Below are 17,850 nucleotides of genomic sequence, written 5' to 3' on the forward strand. Positions count from 1 at the left end.
AGCTTGCTTTTGTTTTTTAAACACTCGTGAGTGTACCTGAATTATGGGAAGATTGTGTTTCCTGAACAAATATTTAAGGACAGTCTAAAATGTATCACTGTAAAAATATAATAACATACTTAGTGTCTCGAATGCAATGTTCGCAATCCTAGTTTAAGATTTCACTTGTATTCTTATTGCCAATAGCGTGGTTTGGGTAGAGCATTCAGATTACGATATTATGCGCCAACAGTATATCCAAAACTATTTTAACGATGTATAAAAATAAACCTTTAATCATTTATTTTATGTATAATATAATGTCTATATTTTAATCTTAAATGGATGGGCGAGAGGTGTGAAGATATGCATGCAGCAAATCGGCTGTTTTCACTACACGCTACCTATCGGTTGTTCCTATAGAATTTGGCTTGGCACTCCGATAAAAGAAGCCAAATAATCTGCGAGATCTCGGCGTTCATACGGACAGACGGATCCTGATCAAGATCATATATACTTTATGTGGTCGGAATCGCTTCCTTCTACCTGTTACAGTTTCCGACGAACACAGTATTTCTAGACGAAAAAGCCAGAATACAATATTTGGCAATTCGTTCGAGGTCCGGTCCAGACCACATTTCATCACAGACAAAAATTAGTTTGTCAGTGGGAGTCCCCAAATAAAATACTTCTATATTTTATATCATACATAATTTCCATAAAGTGGACTTATTTTTATTGTTTACTTCTTCAAATTTCTATTGAATCGATATCGATAAATATACATGTGCATAAGTCATACTTTAGAAAACATATTTTATTTAAAAGTTTAATAATTAAAACATAGGCTCCTAATACCTAATTGGCCGTTTTCTGGTTATATTTATTGTTTGGAAATTTCATATTTTTACTACAAGGTGAGGTCAAGCCAGACCGTCATGACCCGCGCCAATCTCTTTGAATAAATGTTACGTAAAAATTGTTCAAATTCGAAAAAAAATTTAAAACAATAGATAATCCAAAATGGGAATGGTATGGTTAAATATGACAAGTCAAAACTCAGAAAAACTTAAGTTAATTAAGAAATGATTTTGATGCTTATACAAATAGGAAAGTGTTCCAATCGCTTATACAAATCCAAAGTTCTTGGATTTAATGGCCATCAACATTTTACTGCGTAAAATGGATTTGCTGGAGTACAGGGGGATATACAGCCGAGATATACAAGTATTCGCAGTCGGCAGATGAGAGTCATCCGCGGGTCTTATGGTGACAGATGGCAACGGTTGGAATCCCTCCTCCGAAGCTGGCAGCGCAGGCGATCCTGTCCAGAAGTACACCTGAAAGAATTGCGGTTATTGTGGCTGTTTCGTGGTGTTTACAATAGCTTCTTACCAAATCCTGACGTTCCAAAATATTCATTTTCTCAACAATACTCCAGAACCATTTCTTAAATTTTAAAAGTTTATCCGGACCCTCGCTAGATTCGTCGTTAAAGGTAGTGTATGAAATCAATGTTGAAACATTTATATCACCGACACCGTTCAGCAGCAGACGCAAGTCCTCGGCGGTCAAGCTATTCATGCTGTTATCGGGCAAGACGTCAAAAACTCCGTCTTTTAGTGCCTGTAAATAGTCAAACATTTAATATTACAACATAATTTTACGCCATGTTGCAGCATACCTCGAGTGCTTTCTCTTGGGATTTGATGAGTCTGTATTCTGTGTAGCGTCTGATGTACTCGAATATGTTACCCGAAGTGACCGCGACTTCGCGCCCTCCTGGGATAAGCTCTCGGTTGCCACAGCCCTCCTCCTTCATCAAGTCAATCCTGAAATTACCGATTATTAAATGCCTATAATGTAGATAGAGGGGAGAAACTTACACAAAGCAGAGCTCCATTCGGTTAATGGTTTCCTCGCCTTCTTTTGTTTGGGCGTTCTGAATAATTTGCCTAAAAGATTCGTACAGGGCTGGATCGAAAAATGCCAGATCGTGGAACTTAATTTTACGACCAAGAATGTATTTCAATACATGTCTTTGCAGGAACAATGGAAGCAATTCGTTTTGGAGTAGACAAAGTCCAATAAGTCTGTGTGGAGGAAGGGAAAAGATTAAATGGGTAAGAGGTGGATCGAAGCGTAACCAAGATATCTTACCTTCCAATATTTCTAAATGCATTAATGCGCTCGAACGATGCAAAGCCTTGGCGCGGTGTGTAAAAGCCCCGCTTTCCCGGAGAGTAAAATAATGGCTCATTATCGTCGTCCACTGGTTCGACCAGCACCACAGATGGTGATTTTTTTGGTTGGCTACTTTGTGCACTGGCCTCAGATTTTAATTTGAAGGTGATTATTTCTATCGCTTCGTTAACTTTCTGACGCAGTGTCTCGTCTGAGGAAATCACGGACAAGAGCTGTGGAGTAGGTATCTCCAGCAGCATTCCTGTAATCTTCGGTGCATGCGTTTGGTTTATCGAGTGGATCTGTTAAGCAAGTAAAAGTGTAATAGATTTGTATTTAAATCGTTGTTTGAACCTTACCTTGGGGTAGAGACGTTCTCCAATTTGTTGTAGGTGGACAGACAAATGGTCATTTAAGCTCTCCGGCATTGCATTATCTAAAATGAGCAAATCAGTCATTCTCAGTTAAAATATATTATTAATTCGTAGCCCTTACCTGAATTAGTAACGGGCGTGTAGGGTCTGGCATCCAGATTTAATGCCTTCCTCTCACGAGCGGAGCGCCACAGTATTTTGCTGCTGGTGCCACGCCTCTGCAGTGTGGACTGATCACGACTAGACCCCGACACCGTTCGGCTGCGCAGGATGCTCGAGAACGGCACACCGTACTTGCTGTGGCTGGTGCCCACCTGAACGGACTCCAGGTTCGGGATCTTGGCACTGGCCAGCAATGCCTCTGCGATCGATGTGTAGAAGCTGCGCGCCACACCGGATCCCTCTCCCGGCTCGTCCTTGAACGTCACCTTCACGCGGTTGAATGTGATGGGCGGCTGGGTACGCCGGTTTTGGTTGCCGAATTGGGTATTCAGTTCCTTGAACGTCTGAACAATTAAACTTTCACGATTGCGCTCCAGCTTGCAGAGAACCAAGTCGCGTTGTTGTCCGTTGCGCAGTTTTTCCATGTGGCGACGGAAACGCATCTCCTTAACGGGAAAGCCGCGCAGTTCCGGCAGCACGGACCCGTGCTCCATTCCAACGTCATCCATGAAGACGCGACCGAATAAGTCCAGGGTGAGCTTCCAGCGACTCAGCAAAAAGTTCCACGACGGCAATTCCGAGAAATTACTTTGGTAAAACAGAGAGCCGCGAACGGGAAAACTTAATTGGTGGTGTGGTGTTGATTTTTGATGATGTGTATCACATTTCGCTTGTTCTGCAGTCGATAAATTTGAGGCCGAGAAGTTGTTTAAGTCCGAATCAATCGTCTTTAAACAGGAGCCACCTGCGAGAACTATAACGCTGCGGGCTGCAGTCGCCGGTGACACTGAGGCTTTGTTTGGCGCAATAATAACTTCCGGCCGGGTGGCCATTAACGCTTCAGTCGATTTGCTTGTACTGGGAAGACTGCTGATATCATCAGTTTCCATTAGCACCACTTTATCGTACTTGCTGTGATTACCTGTAGAACACAGACATGGTTAATTGTTGGATCAATACATTTCTTTAAGTTCTACTTACCATCAGCATCTTTGTGGGATTTGAAATCATCCGAGCCCTGCTTCTTCTTCAATTGTACGTAAATATTAGAGTCTGTAGAGCCCTCAGCCTTATAAGTTACATTTCCATCACCCGTCTTACTGGTATCCATATTGATTACGACCTCCATCGACTGCTTGGCCGGGTCTGTTTCATAAACATGCTCGTTCCTTTTCAAGGAATTCGAGAATCCCAGCCTTGTGGGTGTGTAATCAAAAATACTACCACCACTGTTACTGGGAGCGCTGTTACTTGCACTCGTGGTCACGAGCAGCGGTAGGTTTGCGAAGAGCTCCTGGCGCTTTGAATTTGGCTGCAGCAAGTGTGGTTTGTCGGCGAGGGGCATGGCCATGTCCAGTGGCAGATCGAAGCCTTCTGGCGCCGAGCAGCCCAAGCTCAGGGTCGATTCTGAACGCGCAAAGAAGGCGTGTCGGCGTGTGCCCTGGCTTCCTGAAGGCATACTACTTGTAGACGGCTGAACGTCGGCGTTGAAGTCCTCCAGGTTAGTCAACTCGTCGTCCGTATCATAGCTTTCAACCATGGGGGAGAGATTGTTTATACGGCCAGAAATGGTGTCTTGCTTGTCATAGAAGCCCGTATCATTGCGCATGTAGTAAACAAAGGCATCGAGCACATAGGCAATGTGACGCAAAGCTGTTATATCCAGAACTGGCAGTGCATCTCGGTGCTCGGAGGTGTGGGCACGCATCAGGGATAAACAGTAGGTGAAGAAGTCTCGTCGTGAATTGGATCCTTCAAGAATAAATATTATCTTAATAAAAAAAAAACTAAAAGAATATAAATTTTTCGACTTACCCATTACATTTACACCACTAACGGAAGAAGATGTGGCAGGAGCAGGCGTCTGGCTAGTCGAAGCCTGAGCACTAAGGTTGAGCGGATGCAGCGGATGGTTGGGATCGGTGTAGTTAGTCAAGTAAGCGCCGAACTTTAATTGTGCCTCGGTTCCGTCCATTACAGTGAACATCCAATCCCACGTAGCCTTCAAACGCTTTTCTACAAATGCCTGTTAAATGAAAACGTACATTTCAAATTAGGTGTGAATATTTTCAATGTCCTAACTATTCTTTTAGGTACTCACTTGAACTGCAATCGCCTCATCGCTTTGGATTTTCAACGATGTTTCGATGTCATTCACTATGTTGTAAGACAGAATGCTTATAAGCTCGGATATCTGTCTTATTGTGATCCCGAATGCCCGTGCCAAGTTGCTGGCCGTTGTCGCCATCGTGTGAGGTTCGATCGAGGGAGTGGTGACGGTTGTGCTGGCCGGTACAGTGGAGCGTCGCAGCGCCATTGGGTCAATGAAGACCAAGTTGGATCCGGTGGGTACCCTCACGGAGGAGCGGGCGGTGTCACGGTTCCTAATTGCCCACTGCATGGTTTGAGGAGCCAGATCGCTGCGTGCGTTCGAGTTGGTGCTGCGACGTTCCAGCTGCTGGTCATTGAAGTTGAACTCGTCAGAGTGATCGTCGGACTCTCCATCCTCCGAACCATCTTCTTCTTGGGCCGAAGAGTCACCCGACTCATCCTCCAGGAACAGAACACCAATGTCTAATAAACAAAAATATTTAATAGATGTATAGGACCAAAGTGTCCGACAACTCACCATTTTCTGAGCCAACTGTTGCCCCAGTTTGAACGCTCCTCTGCACCTCTTGATTGCTTTGGTTGTCATCGGAGTCCGACTCAGTCTCAGCGTCATTAAAAGTGAAGTCATTATCGCTCTCATCGTCTTGCATGCCGTCCTCATTTCGTTGATTTTCTATTAGCTCATCGTCTTGATTGTGGGAGTTGGCTTCCCGATTTATAACTTCTTCCGATTCGGAGGCGTCGCGAATAGCTGATTTTAAATTGAAATTATTGTGAACAATTTAAGAAATTTATCTAAGTATAATACTTACTTTCCATTGCAACTACATCGTAGTTTTGTTGAATATTAAAACTGGCACTCTGATCGTTTCCAGAATCGTGTCCCAGTATTTGCTCGGAAGAAGACTCCACGTTGGAGGGTGCCAAGGGATCCACACTGAACAAATCGTCAGAGTTCTAAGAAGTAAATTAAAGATATTAGATTAATCGAAACAAATATTAAAATAGTATTTTTCTCAAATTGTAAGGAAGTAAATTCATGCAGTTGAAAAATGTTTTTGCATATTTACACGTACATCCAGATTCGAAGATGACATTGTGAACGGAGCAGTGGGCCGTACAACCCCAAGCCTTACAGGAGCAATGAGGGCTTCGGATACCTCGCACAACTCTTCGATGGATATCTTGTGGAGCGTCTGGAATACTTTCACACAGCTCTGAACGTATTTGTTGCACGAGGTGTGCGTCTTGCGCTTCTCCGGATTCGGCTGCTTCTCAAGGTTGAAAATGACGAAGACGCGTGCCACGGAACGTACGAAACGACGCGCTACTTCCTCCGCTTCCTTGCAGCGATTGGCAACGCTAACGTTCTGCAGTTCCCGCACCAGGGTCAGCAGCAAGGTGTCTAGATGGTCGCCAGTGCACTTCACAATCAGGCTATGGGTAAACTTATCGAGGAGTGTGGAGCCGTGCTGCGTCTGGATGAACATGTTGAAGCCTTCCGAGTTGGAGTTCTCAGATCCACTGCCTGGATTCGGCACCTCGGTCTTCTCCGCTCCGCTCATGACCATCGAGCGTACCGCATTCCAGTCGATTAACAGACGTTCCAACGCTTTTCTAGCGAACTTCGGTGGCTCCAGGTCGTGGTCCGGCATGTCGCTATCCATGTCCACGGAAGAAGCCTTCCGATTGGATATCACTGTATTGCTGCCGTTCGTTCCGCTGGCAGCGGTGCCAACATTACGAACTCGTACGTTAAAGCGATACTGTCGCTGCTCTACAATTTGTCGGCCCACCGTTTGGATGAGGAATAGCAGAATTGATTCGCCCTTGGAATTGAACTTCGTGACCAAATCCGTGCAGGAGACCAGCTTGCAAAGGAGCGCGAAGCGCTTGGTGAGATTTCCAGCGATCAGGGCTTTACACTTGCATTTCTCCCAGCAATCGCAGTAGGCAGTTGGCGCCGTGCGCTTCAACTTGCAGTCGTGGCCCTTGTGGCAGACCCGCGCACACTCCGTGCAGCAGCACAGGGATCCGGTCAAGCCGCAAGTCTTGCACTCGAATATGTTCTGGTTGATGTGATCCGCTCCCGTCCATGTAAAGGAGCAAGTGTCGTTGTAGCAGATAACGTGCAGTGGCGACTGATCCGCGGGGGAACCAGTCGGGAAAATCATGGCCTCTTTGAGCGGCGAATCCTGCTCGGACAGCAAAAGGATGGTGTTCAGCAGTATGATACCTGCCTCGTAGGCGCGACAGGAAACGGAAAGCATGAAGGGCGTCTGGCCCTGTGCATCCTTGGTACTCAGCATCTGACAGAGGTACGGACGCAGGGCGGGACTGACGCACATCTGCTGCAGGATCAGTAGGGCATGCTCTCGTCGCTGGGCGAGGTCGAAGGTGTAATTAGGGGACCCCAACTTGATGTTGGAGAGCAAGGAACTCTGGGAAGAGGACGGAATTATCTTCGATATATCATCTTCAATGCTGTCCGCGATGTTCTGAGAAGAGCTGGCGCTTAGATTGCTGGCTGCCGGTGCCTCAGCTGGCCAGGGGATGTAGGCGTGGTCCTCGTTGTTGGTAGCCATTGGCTGGCTGCCGGACTGTTCTGCTTGATCGCTGTTTATTAGGCGGTGCATCATGTCGCGCAGGTTCATTCGACTATCCCTGCTAGTCGAGGAAGCGGATCCGGCGGCGGAAGAGCTCATGGTTGCAAAGCTGGAGTTTTCATTGCTGGACGACGCATTTGCTCCAAAGGCGTTGCTGCTAACGTAAGCGCTTGTCGACACCGTTGGGATGGAGCGCGCCACGGAGAGTCCCACAGCTAGGGACTTCTTTTCCACACCACCGCTAGGCGAGTCCGGTGGTGAATCTTTGTTTGAGGATGGAGCACACATAATCACACACGCATGGAAAATGTTTCGGGCTCCATCGCAACGTTCTTCAACGACCAGAGCCGTATCCGCCTGATCCTCCCTCTCCAAGCGACTGAGGGCGGCAAAGCTATTCTTCACATCGCAACGCAAGATGTGCGGCATGAGTTTCTGGGTGTCGAAGAGCAAGGCAGTCATGCACACCTTTGACTTCAAATTCACGCCAGACAACATTGCCGGCAGCGATATGGTGGCCATAGTGATGGACTTTACCGGGGGAAGGTCGAACCACTGGGGATCCTTGATCGACCCGAGGCAATCCTTGGCCAAGGGGTACAGGGCTCCATTGCCATCCCGGAGCACAATTGTGCTGCTGTTTCCACTGCAGTCGTTGTTGCACGCCATCAATATGTTACCGGGCGAGGAGCCAATAAAAGAGGCGCAGTCCGTGGGAAACAGGCAGTTCTGCTCCTGCTTGCTGTTATACAGGTTGTACAGGCTGTAGTGGATTTTGCCGAGCACCTTCTTAATCACATGGATGCCGCGCGAGTCCACGGCGAGGGTCAGAAGCTGGACGCCAGCCGCATCGGCACCAACGTTGATCTTCTTTGGCTGCTTCTGCAGCCAGTCTGGACCACGGGTGGACATAGCAGTGCGGAAAATCTGGACATCCTCGCGGCGCAGCAGACGGCACTGCTGCCAATCGTCCTCCTTGCCCTCTTCCTTGGATGTGGAGGCTGCATTGGAGGAGCTTGCGGTGGCGGCAGCAGCAGCAACTGCAGCGGCTGCTGCGTTCATTGCAGGAAAGCGAACAGCCACAAAGTCTCCGTCGACCTTAAGCACCTTGCCCACTGGGCCCACTTTGTCCTCGACAAACACCACGTCCTTCAGCTGCCACAGCTCCTCATCCTTCCTGCCCTCCTGGGGGGCGTTAGAGTCCTCTTTAGTCGTCACTCGCTTGGTGCGCTTGTGAGATGTGACGCTGCCGGTGTCGCTACATGTGCTGGATGCCGGCGACGGCGGAGGTGGCATGTCTATGCGATCGGTCGACTCCTTGCTATTTGAGAAGGACTGTCCATTCTTACTGCTCCCACTGCTTGGGATGGCCGTGGCCTTTGGCAGATCCTTATCTGGCGCAACTCCGTGGGCGTTTAGGTTAAGGCCAGCCGCTTGGGTTTTGTCCACTCCCGAATTTGTGTTTATATTAATGATTTTCATGCGACACACATCGGTAAAGTTCCAAACCGAGTTCAAGAGCTGTCCAACCTTCGGCACTCCGTTGGAGCACGTGAATCCGATTGATCCGGATTGATAGATGGGGCACTTCTTCATTATCACTTGAGCGCCCACGTTTATATCGGTTGCCACCACCTTGAAGGGCTTCTTTGTCTTTGTCCGGAATTTGTCCCACAAGTATCGTCGCTGATCAAATGGGAGGACTCCCCACCAGTAGATGTTGTTGCTGTCGGTCTTGACGACCGTGTACAGCGAGCAAACATAGATTTTTGTTATGTTGTCCGATATAAACTCGTTGAAGGAGCAGGAATTGTGCTCTAGCTTGGCGCCGAGGTACCCCAGCTGCTCGTCCATCCAGGTGGCGACGCGGTTGGTTTCTGTAACCACGGAACATCTGATAAAGTTGGCCGAAATAAGCTCCACTCTTTCAGTTATGTTGAGGGCCGCAGTCTTGGGATGATACACGTTTTCCGTCTGCAAAAGAACACAAATAAATTTTATTTTAGTACAAGATATTTTAATAAATAAAAGGAAAATATATATTTTAATTTATCAGGAATAAATAAAAAAATATTTAATTATTACCTCTGACTTGTAGGGCTCTGCATCCGCCCAGCGCCACTGGTATAAATCTCCGCCCTCCGACAAGGCAATGAACTCCGAATATAAGGCGCCTATGGTCTTAAACCTCACAGAACTTTTCTCCGGCCATGGCTGCAACTCTTCCGATATCCAAATCGGGGACAGCATTGGTGATGGCTCCTTTTTCTTGGAATCTGTGCCAAAATGGGAGTCAGTGTCGGGAAGTATTATGGGTTCTTATAGGCTTACCAGCATCCTTCTCCCAAGTGTAGTCGTCTTTGCTAATCCAGCGCCGTGGTCCGTAGTACTGACGATCACGCCAACGGCTGAATGCTTCGCGGTCAGCGTTAACCGATATTTGAGCCGATAATCCACTGCTACCTGTTAAAGCCGCACCCGAAGTTGTGGAGCGGGTCGATTGATTACTGTCTGCGGCATTGGCGTTGGCATTACTGCGTTCACTACGAATGCGATCGAACAGCAGGCTGGAAAATGGTAAAAGGATGAGTTATACAGTTTTGTTCTAGTGTTTAGTCAAGTTCAAAGGGGCGTTCTTAATTCGAATGATGTAATAGTATAACTTCATTACTTACTTTCGAATGCTGGAGTAATTGCTAAATATCTCCTCCGAAAAAAGTCCATCTGAGGGATCAATAATGACGCTGTTGTTATCTCCGCTAAACCCATTATCCAGAAGTGAGATAAGGTCTTCAGGCACGTAGTTATCGGCGCCTTCCTCGGTATCTTCGGCTTCTTCATCGTCGCGGGAAAGCAAATTGTTCACAGCTAAATTAACATCTAAATTGGTGCGCTATAAAGAGTAAAGTTTGTTATTAAAACATCGGGGGTATTGTAATTTTGGTTGACTTACCTGCAATTCTCTAATAATGAGATTTCTGCTCTTGCCCTGTAAGACCACCTCGGCTTGGGATATAAGCTCCTCCGGCACATAAGTGGCCGGAACTGTGACCAAGGGACGGCTCGAGGTGCTGCCCCCGATAATCACGCCCGTGCTGCGCGATCCGGAACCCTGTCCCGTGGAACTGGAGCGGCCTGTGGCGCGCAGGAGTCGTGCCCTGGACCGGGCCATCGGTCGCGATGAGGAGGGTGCCTTCGAGGCACTGGCCGTTCCGCCGCCACCACTTGTGGAACTTGAAAGAAACCCCGGTGTGAGAATATATAGACCCGAAGGTGCCATCACTTTTGCTTACCATTTTGCATCAGATTTTGTCAAGTCAAGTTTCTCTGAGTTTATGGAAAAGGAAACGCGAAACGCCTTGCCATCTTCCAGCAAAACTCCAATGTGCGTGGGTCCAATGACCACCTCCCTCACCGGAATTTTCAGCTGCTCGAATATGCGATGGGTGCCATAACCAAATCTGTTGACTTTTTCCGACACTTCCCGAATTCTGTAAAGAGTTTTCAATGATTGTTTTTTTTAGTATATTGTTTTTTCGTGGTCAGCAAGTCAATGGTTGTTATATTTCTAAATTCGAAACCTCCTAAACATAGGGTGCGTTTATGTGGTTGGTTGCCGGCCTTGCCAGACTATCTACACTTGTTTATGATTGGCAGCTGGAAAATTTGCAACTTCTGGAAGATTTTACATTTCAATACCCAAAGCAAAGCCGGTGGTTTAGTTTATGGGTTATGGAAAAAACGATACATTTCAATACCATGTGCTGGGGGAATTGAGTTTAAGTCATATCTTTTATACAAAACGGCCATGTGCAAATATGTTAGTCACCAAATGTTTGCCGGAAACATGGACGATTGTGTTCTGCTGCCCAACGGATCACACTATAAACATTCAAAAGGTTCGCTAAGAATTATTTATTAAAAGTGGGCAAATTAATCAGCATGTATGCACATGCACGCACACAAGCAAAAGTTCACATGTCCCACACGGGCACACACAAACCGACATACATATATGGCTGTCTTAGAACATTAATTGTGGCTGAAAAATGGGAATCGGCGAGTGCATTTCGCAAATTCTGCGGCTAATGTTTACAGAATGGCGTGGACAACATTAGATACGGCGAATCCGCCAGTGTCTGCGCTCACATTTCACGTTAATGGCCATGTACATATCCTCCTGCGAGCACATATACCTGCGTACCTACATATTTTCACATAACAAATACATGCAGCCGTACGTACACAGTTACACGGAATTCCGCGTTCACATGTGCGTAATTGCGGAGCCTGGGGCTTATATTTACCTTTCAATAAACTGGTCGTCCGTGCCCGGAAGCGGTTGCAAAACAAATTGCATGGAAACCATTTTAATTTTTTAATTATTCATGTACACAGTGTCCTCGTTGAATTTTCATGTCACAAAAAGTTGATAGACTTCCAGCAGTGTGGCCGCGCCAATTGCGACTCGAAATTCCATGCGGCCGATAAATAAATACCAATATATACCATCTTAGTGTTCGGGAATACTGTTTATATACCATACTAGTGACTGGAAATACCATTTATATACCAATAATTTAGACAATTTATTTAAATGATTTTTTAAGGAAAATTTAAAATGAAAGGAATACTATTTCAACCTATTTTTGATTTGGTTCAGTGTTTTCTTTATTATACCCGTTACTCGTAGAGTAAACGCCCACTCTAACGCCCATAACGCTTAAATCTGTCTAACGCCGGTAGGTGGCGCATTTCAATCACGCTTTGCTGCTTGCATATCTCCATTTCCCTTTGGTCCCTTTAGCTGAATAACGGGTATCTGATAGTCGAGGTACTCGACTACAGCGTTCTTCCTTGTTTTTATACTAAAACGTTTGGTAAAAAAATAATAATGAGAACTTCACTCCGCAAAACACAGCATTGAAGCGTTACACTTATTGAAACAATCATCTCATTCAGTGGAAATGTTTTCTTAAATAACCGAAAACGTTAATGTTTGTTTGACCGTTAAAATATACCGCATAACATTCTTTTTTAAATATTAAACTAAAATAAACATACATATGGTAAATAACTTGGATGCCCTTTTGAGCACAGACACAAACCAAATACATATTTCAAAATTTTCAAATTTTGTAAGAGGCTAGCGGTGAGGATCGTGATAAAAATTATTTAGTGGAAAATAAAATTAAGTTTAAAAAATACAATTATCCGAAATAAATGACCAAGACTCCAAACCCAAAAGAATTCGACGCATTACATTTTATTCTCCTGAAAATTTTAGAAACTTTAATCACAAGGGTTTGTGTATTTTTTGGTAAATAATATTTTGTTTTCTGGTTTTCCAGTGTCACCATTAACCTGAAATAAAACGAGGAATTGTTAATGAATGTTTAAAAGGGCCGACCATTATGAAATCTGGAAATGGACATTTCCTTTACTTACTTACACCTGGGAGTATTGACCTTATGTTGCAATCAAGCGGGTGCACCTCTTAGTAGAAGTATTTACTTTACCCTTTTTGAACTGCTGAAAATCTAAAAAATCTTCTAAAGTATAAACTTAAATTGTTTGATATTCTGACTTGATAAAGCAGATTGAAAAAAAATTAATTCTGCTATAATATTTTACAGAAAGTTGTATTTATTTTATTGCATTAGTGTAATTTATTTTAAAAGTGTTTTTCTTTGTTTCTATTAAGGAAATTATACTTATAACTATATGTATTTACAAGTATAATTTCCGAATCCGAACCTTATGGACTAAAAAACGCAGATATGTCGACAATGCATCTAAATAAATATTATTATTGATACATTTATCGATTATGCTCACTGGCACTACTTTCATACATATTAGTAGAGTATTCATCCATTGCTAAATGGCTGTTACTTTCGACCATACCCGAATCCATATTGCTATACTCCTTAGACACCTTATTTAAACCATCACTTCCGCAAAACGGAAGACAACCAATTCGCCCGATATCATTTGGATTGTTTGGATCTAGGGGATTTTCAGCCCCCGGGGGCAAACTTGAGCAATGTTGGGGACAATTGTCGCAGGGATTTTTGTCAGTAGATACACCGTTGCCAGATTGGCACGAATTTGGGGAGGAGGACGGATCATATTTCCGTGGCCGCCCTCTTGACAAGTGCCGTCTTTTAACAAACTCATTATCGTCGACCATCCAAAACGAGCCAAAGTCATCTTCATATCGTACAAAGCACTTGTGCAATGATAGATTCGTACGTATCGCATTCTTTAATATTTGTTATATAAGTCGAGAGCCCCAACAAAGTTTAGAAACAGGAACATTCATTATCGGGAAAGGAAGAAAAAGTTCGTTGAGAAACAGGTTAGTTCATTTGGCTTGTTTTAAATTTTTCCGTAGCATTTCGACCCATTTCACCTATCCTTAATTACCTTCATTAGCTAATGCTCGGACAGACTTATTAACTGATGAGCAGACAGACACCATTTGGGGATATACAATTTAGGGACATGAGTGCTGTAAAAAATCTTATAATGTCATCATATCGATATAAGCATGCATTTAATGGCATATATTTACTAACAGAGCAAAATGGTAGTAACTTGGAGCAAAGTAAGTATTAAACTATTTGAGACCCACATACCCAATGTTCATGGCTACAAAATAGTTTGTGTCCGGCGAATTGGTAGCACCTGTTAAGTTGTTACCAATGCCAGCAGTGCGCTGTGGTCGTCTTTTGTAAAACTCAATCTCATCAACAGTCCAAACTGCTCCTTTCACATTCTCAACTCGCATAAAGCACTTATGAAGGGACAGATTATGCCGAACTGCGTTCTAATGGTGTATATTATCAGTTAGCATTGGCCAAACTTTAAGTTTTGTATTATCTTAAGATATACAAATATTATATTGAATAAAACGGAATAGCTTACCTTTTCGGAGATCCCTTATATACAGAACTAACCCACAATATATTTTTATGTACATACATGAAATAGGCATGCGGAAAAATTAGGGACACAAAAATAGCGGACAAGCTGTAAAATTCAATCGGACAGACGGACAAGAGAACAGACGGACAAAAGTTATAACATTTCTTAAATATCAAATCCTTATTCTAAAAAATTCTACTATAAGAGAGGAAAAATTGAAAAAAGCGTATATTACCTTCCACGTAGCTGCATTGCGCCGAAAGTAGCAAAAAGTGTTTTGGAACCAATTGTAAATTTCGTTTAGGGTTAGCTGCTTATCGGGGGAGTCGATAATGGACTGGAATTAGATGAACCGTACGGTAATTATGTCTCTTCTTTTCTTGAATTGTTCATTATTATAGTTTACCTGTCTTATGAGTGAAGCATAAGTGAAAGGCGGTCGCACATCAGCATTTTTGTAAAACTCTCTATTTCGATGAATTTCTGCAAATTTAAATTCTTATTATATGCCTTCCAGAAGCACCTCGAATAACGTCTTTCTTCTAATCAGTCTATATATTTTACTTACCCTGCTGTACGTCGAGCCCAGCTCTTTCAAGCATGTACGGTAATCCTAACATTAAGATCATATCATATCAATACATTTAGTTAAGAATATTATACACTTACCACCATTTATGGAAAAAGAGTTCTTGTCGTGGCTTCTTTTTTTGATCGAGCATAAGTTGGTGGAGTTTACCATTGGGAGATTAAGAGAGCTAGGTGAATTTGTTTGGCGGATGGGTCGACCTATGCTATTTATTGTGAGCGGACTTCGGCAAAACTTTCCGTCTCTTCCGGGTACGTCCTAAGAATAGAAGTTTTTCATATATCACAAGTTTGGATACATATTACAACAAGGACTGACCTTCCTGTCAATTTTGGTGGGTGATAAAAGTTGCTTAGATAAATACAAGTGGTGCATCATGGCCTGCAAGCGATCTCTTTCTTTTTGAAGGTGGGATTCCAGCTGAGAGACAACTTGCATTTGGACTCGTGCTTGAGCGGTTGACCGATCATCCAATCCGTGTTCAGTATTCAGATGCCTATAATGGGGTTGGTTGTGTAACCTACATTTTTTTGTGTATCCCCATTTTATGTATCACCTACTTGACAAATGATGTGATATCTTCCAAGTCCATTTCGCAACCGGGCCAGCGACATATGCCATGAGCAAATAGAGGATGATAGTACTTGCGCATGGCGAATTCGTCGTGCATATAGCTAAAATCATTGCTGCACGCTTCATTATCTTTTGACCTTAAAAATCTTTCGGCATCGGAAAACATGAGCTTTTCCTGCTCCGAAATAAACTCGGGAACATTGTAGAACCCAAGATCGGGAACAGGAGCCATCAAATGCTGGCCCTGCATGTGCATGTGGGGGTTGGATTCGTGCTGGGCCGTCGATGAGGATTCATCTATGCTCGAGGCCGGAGAACTGCACTTGACTACATGAGAGGCAAAGGCAATCGAGTTATTCAAAAAACCCGTCGGCGGAAAACAGTTATTCTTGACGGCTTCTGTGCAAATATCTGGTATGGATATTTGGTGACGGGATTTGACTGATATCTCCTTCTGAACCGATCCCTTAAAGTCAGAATCCTTAACATCTTCAGGGTATTCGTCATCATGTATCCGATGCATGTTTTGGAAACTGAAAGTTATATTCATTACGGTTGAACCTTAATCTTATACTACAGAGGTTGTGGCTTTTGGTAAGCACTCTAATTGAGATCTATACCAATTTTGACAAAAATAAACTCCTATAAAGGCAATAGTACATAAATGATCTCTTTTATGTTGATGTTCCTAAAATGTTGGTTGGGCTGATCTAAAATTCTTAACATTTTTCTTTAAAATGGATTTGGATATTTTAACATTGCGTCATTAATCTTTAATCTCCGAATCCGATTTACTTGTCTGATAGAACATGAATGCCCGAGCTTCTCTGAAGTCGATGATTACTTACTATCCCAAGGTTTGCTTCGTTATAAGCCCCTAAACTCTCTCATCTTTGTAAAATAATTCATTAGTAACCCTGATGAAACTTCTCCGAAATTCTTTGTTACAAGTTCATTTATTTGATGCATACTTAATTTGGTATTAAATATACACCAATTCAAATGAAACATCGATCAGTTTATCCTGCTGCAGCTCTTCTGTAATGATAAATGTTGTAATTAGATTGGAAAACTATAAATACATATTTATTATTAAAGTGTGAGATCTCAAGAGGATTTATTTTGCATTTCAGTAATTTGACCAAGTGTACATAATGCACTTCAGTAATTTGACCAAGTGTACATAATGACTAAAGAATGGGCTTTAATAAAGCCCTTGTATACACACAGACGGATGTGCAGACGGACGGACAGACAATCAAACGGACAAGCGGATTGGCAAGCCATGGATAAGAATGTTTCGGAAATGGTTGATTATAGATACATAATGGATAAATCCACCTCTTGATCTCATAACAAGTGTTCTGAAAAAGAGGATATTACATTTTCAAGTCGATTCCTGTAGTGGATAAAGGTGTAAGTCAATCTAAAAAAATGTTTTTTTCTAATATTTATAAAAATAGGAATAAAACCTGAAAGATTATAAGAGCATGATATATAAAAGACAGTAAATTGTTGTATATATATTTCCCATCCTAGAATGTGATAAATAATAATCATTCTTATTATTGATCATTTTCTTTGATCGTGGAATTTTAACTATTAAGGATATACATATGAGGTGCTCCTGTAAAGAAAGATAAGTTTATAGTTACAATATATTCTTAACATGTAGGGAAGTATCATAGTCGGCGGACTCGACTATAGCATTAATATTTGCTTTCCTTTTATATGTAGGTTCTGTTCCCTTGAAGGAGCCTCAATGCAGGCATTGATTTTTTCAAAGGGGTAGATGCTTAGAGAAAATATTCATATTTCATGTGTCTACATATTAAAGTATGTGTGTGTGCGTACCTGCTTATAAGCTACATCTTGAAAACTTTTCATTGCCTAGAATTCTTAACAATATCTTGAAAAACTTATCAAACTAGACTTAAGTTTTAGGAGTACAGACATGCATATACAATTTTGCAGACAAAAGAGTGTGCAAATTTCTATATGCATTAACAATTAAATAACATTCACTGTGGTTTCCAAACAACGATTTATGTATATTTAAAAACAAGACAAATTTCGAATACAATTGTACACAATATTATAAAATAAAATAGATTTTGGCAACTATCTTAAGAATATTTTCCGCAGCTTCTCCTGAAATGGTACGTCTCTGATTACTGAATTTGCGAAAAAATATGTGTACACATTTTTGCGCATGCGTTTAGAAATGTCAGCTTAGGAGCTCACTACACCTAACGATTTGAAAAGCTTTATCACTGCGAAATCATAAAGTTTAATTAACTTCCTTTGTATTTTAAGCTAAATAGTTGATCTTTAGTTGATA

General features: G+C 42.9%; 2 protein-coding genes across 2 annotated transcripts; both read right to left on the minus strand.

The window, feature by feature from the left end:
• Positions 1–703: 703 nt before the first annotated feature.
• Positions 704–11,875, minus strand: LOC119561107 (E3 ubiquitin-protein ligase hyd). The gene is made up of 19 exons (XM_037875008.1): positions 11,725–11,875; positions 10,711–10,908; positions 10,371–10,650; positions 10,093–10,310; positions 9,749–9,984; positions 9,503–9,693; positions 5,888–9,391; positions 5,624–5,768; positions 5,329–5,562; positions 4,801–5,273; positions 4,515–4,725; positions 3,681–4,451; positions 2,659–3,621; positions 2,523–2,599; positions 2,140–2,465; positions 1,866–2,072; positions 1,664–1,811; positions 1,375–1,605; positions 704–1,319 (listed from the first exon to the last, which is right to left on the minus strand). Exons 1-19 carry the CDS (start codon positions 11,784–11,786, stop codon positions 1,107–1,109), a joined length of 8,688 nt encoding a protein of 2,895 aa, XP_037730936.1. The 5' UTR covers positions 11,787–11,875; the 3' UTR covers positions 704–1,106.
• An 806-nt stretch (positions 11,876–12,681) lies between these two features.
• Positions 12,682–17,681, minus strand: LOC119560700 (forkhead box protein P4). The gene is made up of 7 exons (XM_037874287.1): positions 15,497–17,681; positions 15,255–15,432; positions 15,017–15,194; positions 14,916–14,960; positions 14,754–14,830; positions 14,583–14,684; positions 12,682–13,682 (listed from the first exon to the last, which is right to left on the minus strand). Exons 1-7 carry the CDS (start codon positions 16,057–16,059, stop codon positions 13,239–13,241), a joined length of 1,587 nt encoding a protein of 528 aa, XP_037730215.1. The 5' UTR covers positions 16,060–17,681; the 3' UTR covers positions 12,682–13,238.
• Between the last annotated feature and the right edge of the window lie 169 nt (positions 17,682–17,850).

This window comes from Drosophila subpulchrella, unplaced genomic scaffold (assembly GCF_014743375.2).
Source record: "Drosophila subpulchrella strain 33 F10 #4 breed RU33 unplaced genomic scaffold, RU_Dsub_v1.1 Primary Assembly Seq354, whole genome shotgun sequence".
Taxonomy (NCBI): Eukaryota; Metazoa; Arthropoda; class Insecta; order Diptera; family Drosophilidae; genus Drosophila; species Drosophila subpulchrella.

Coding starts and splice junctions, on each gene's coding strand:
- LOC119561107 (XM_037875008.1), bottom strand. CDS start 11,786: ATGGTTTCCATGCAATTTGTTTTGCAACCGCTTCCGGGCACGGACGAC. Junction 5,563..5,623: donor CGATGTAGTTGCAATGGAAA/GTAAGTATTATA, acceptor ATTTAAAATCAG/CTATTCGCGACGCCTCCGAA. Junction 4,452..4,514: donor TAGTGGTGTAAATGTAATGG/GTAAGTCGAAAA, acceptor TTATTCTTGAAG/GATCCAATTCACGACGAGAC.
- LOC119560700 (XM_037874287.1), bottom strand. CDS start 16,059: ATGAATATAACTTTCAGTTTCCAAAACATGCATCGGATACATGATGAC. Junction 14,961..15,016: donor CTCTTTTTCCATAAATGGTG/GTAAGTGTATAA, acceptor TCTTAATGTTAG/GATTACCGTACATGCTTGAA. Junction 13,683..14,582: donor GCAATGCAGCTACGTGGAAG/GTAATATACGCT, acceptor CAAATATTAAAG/AATGCGATACGTACGAATCT.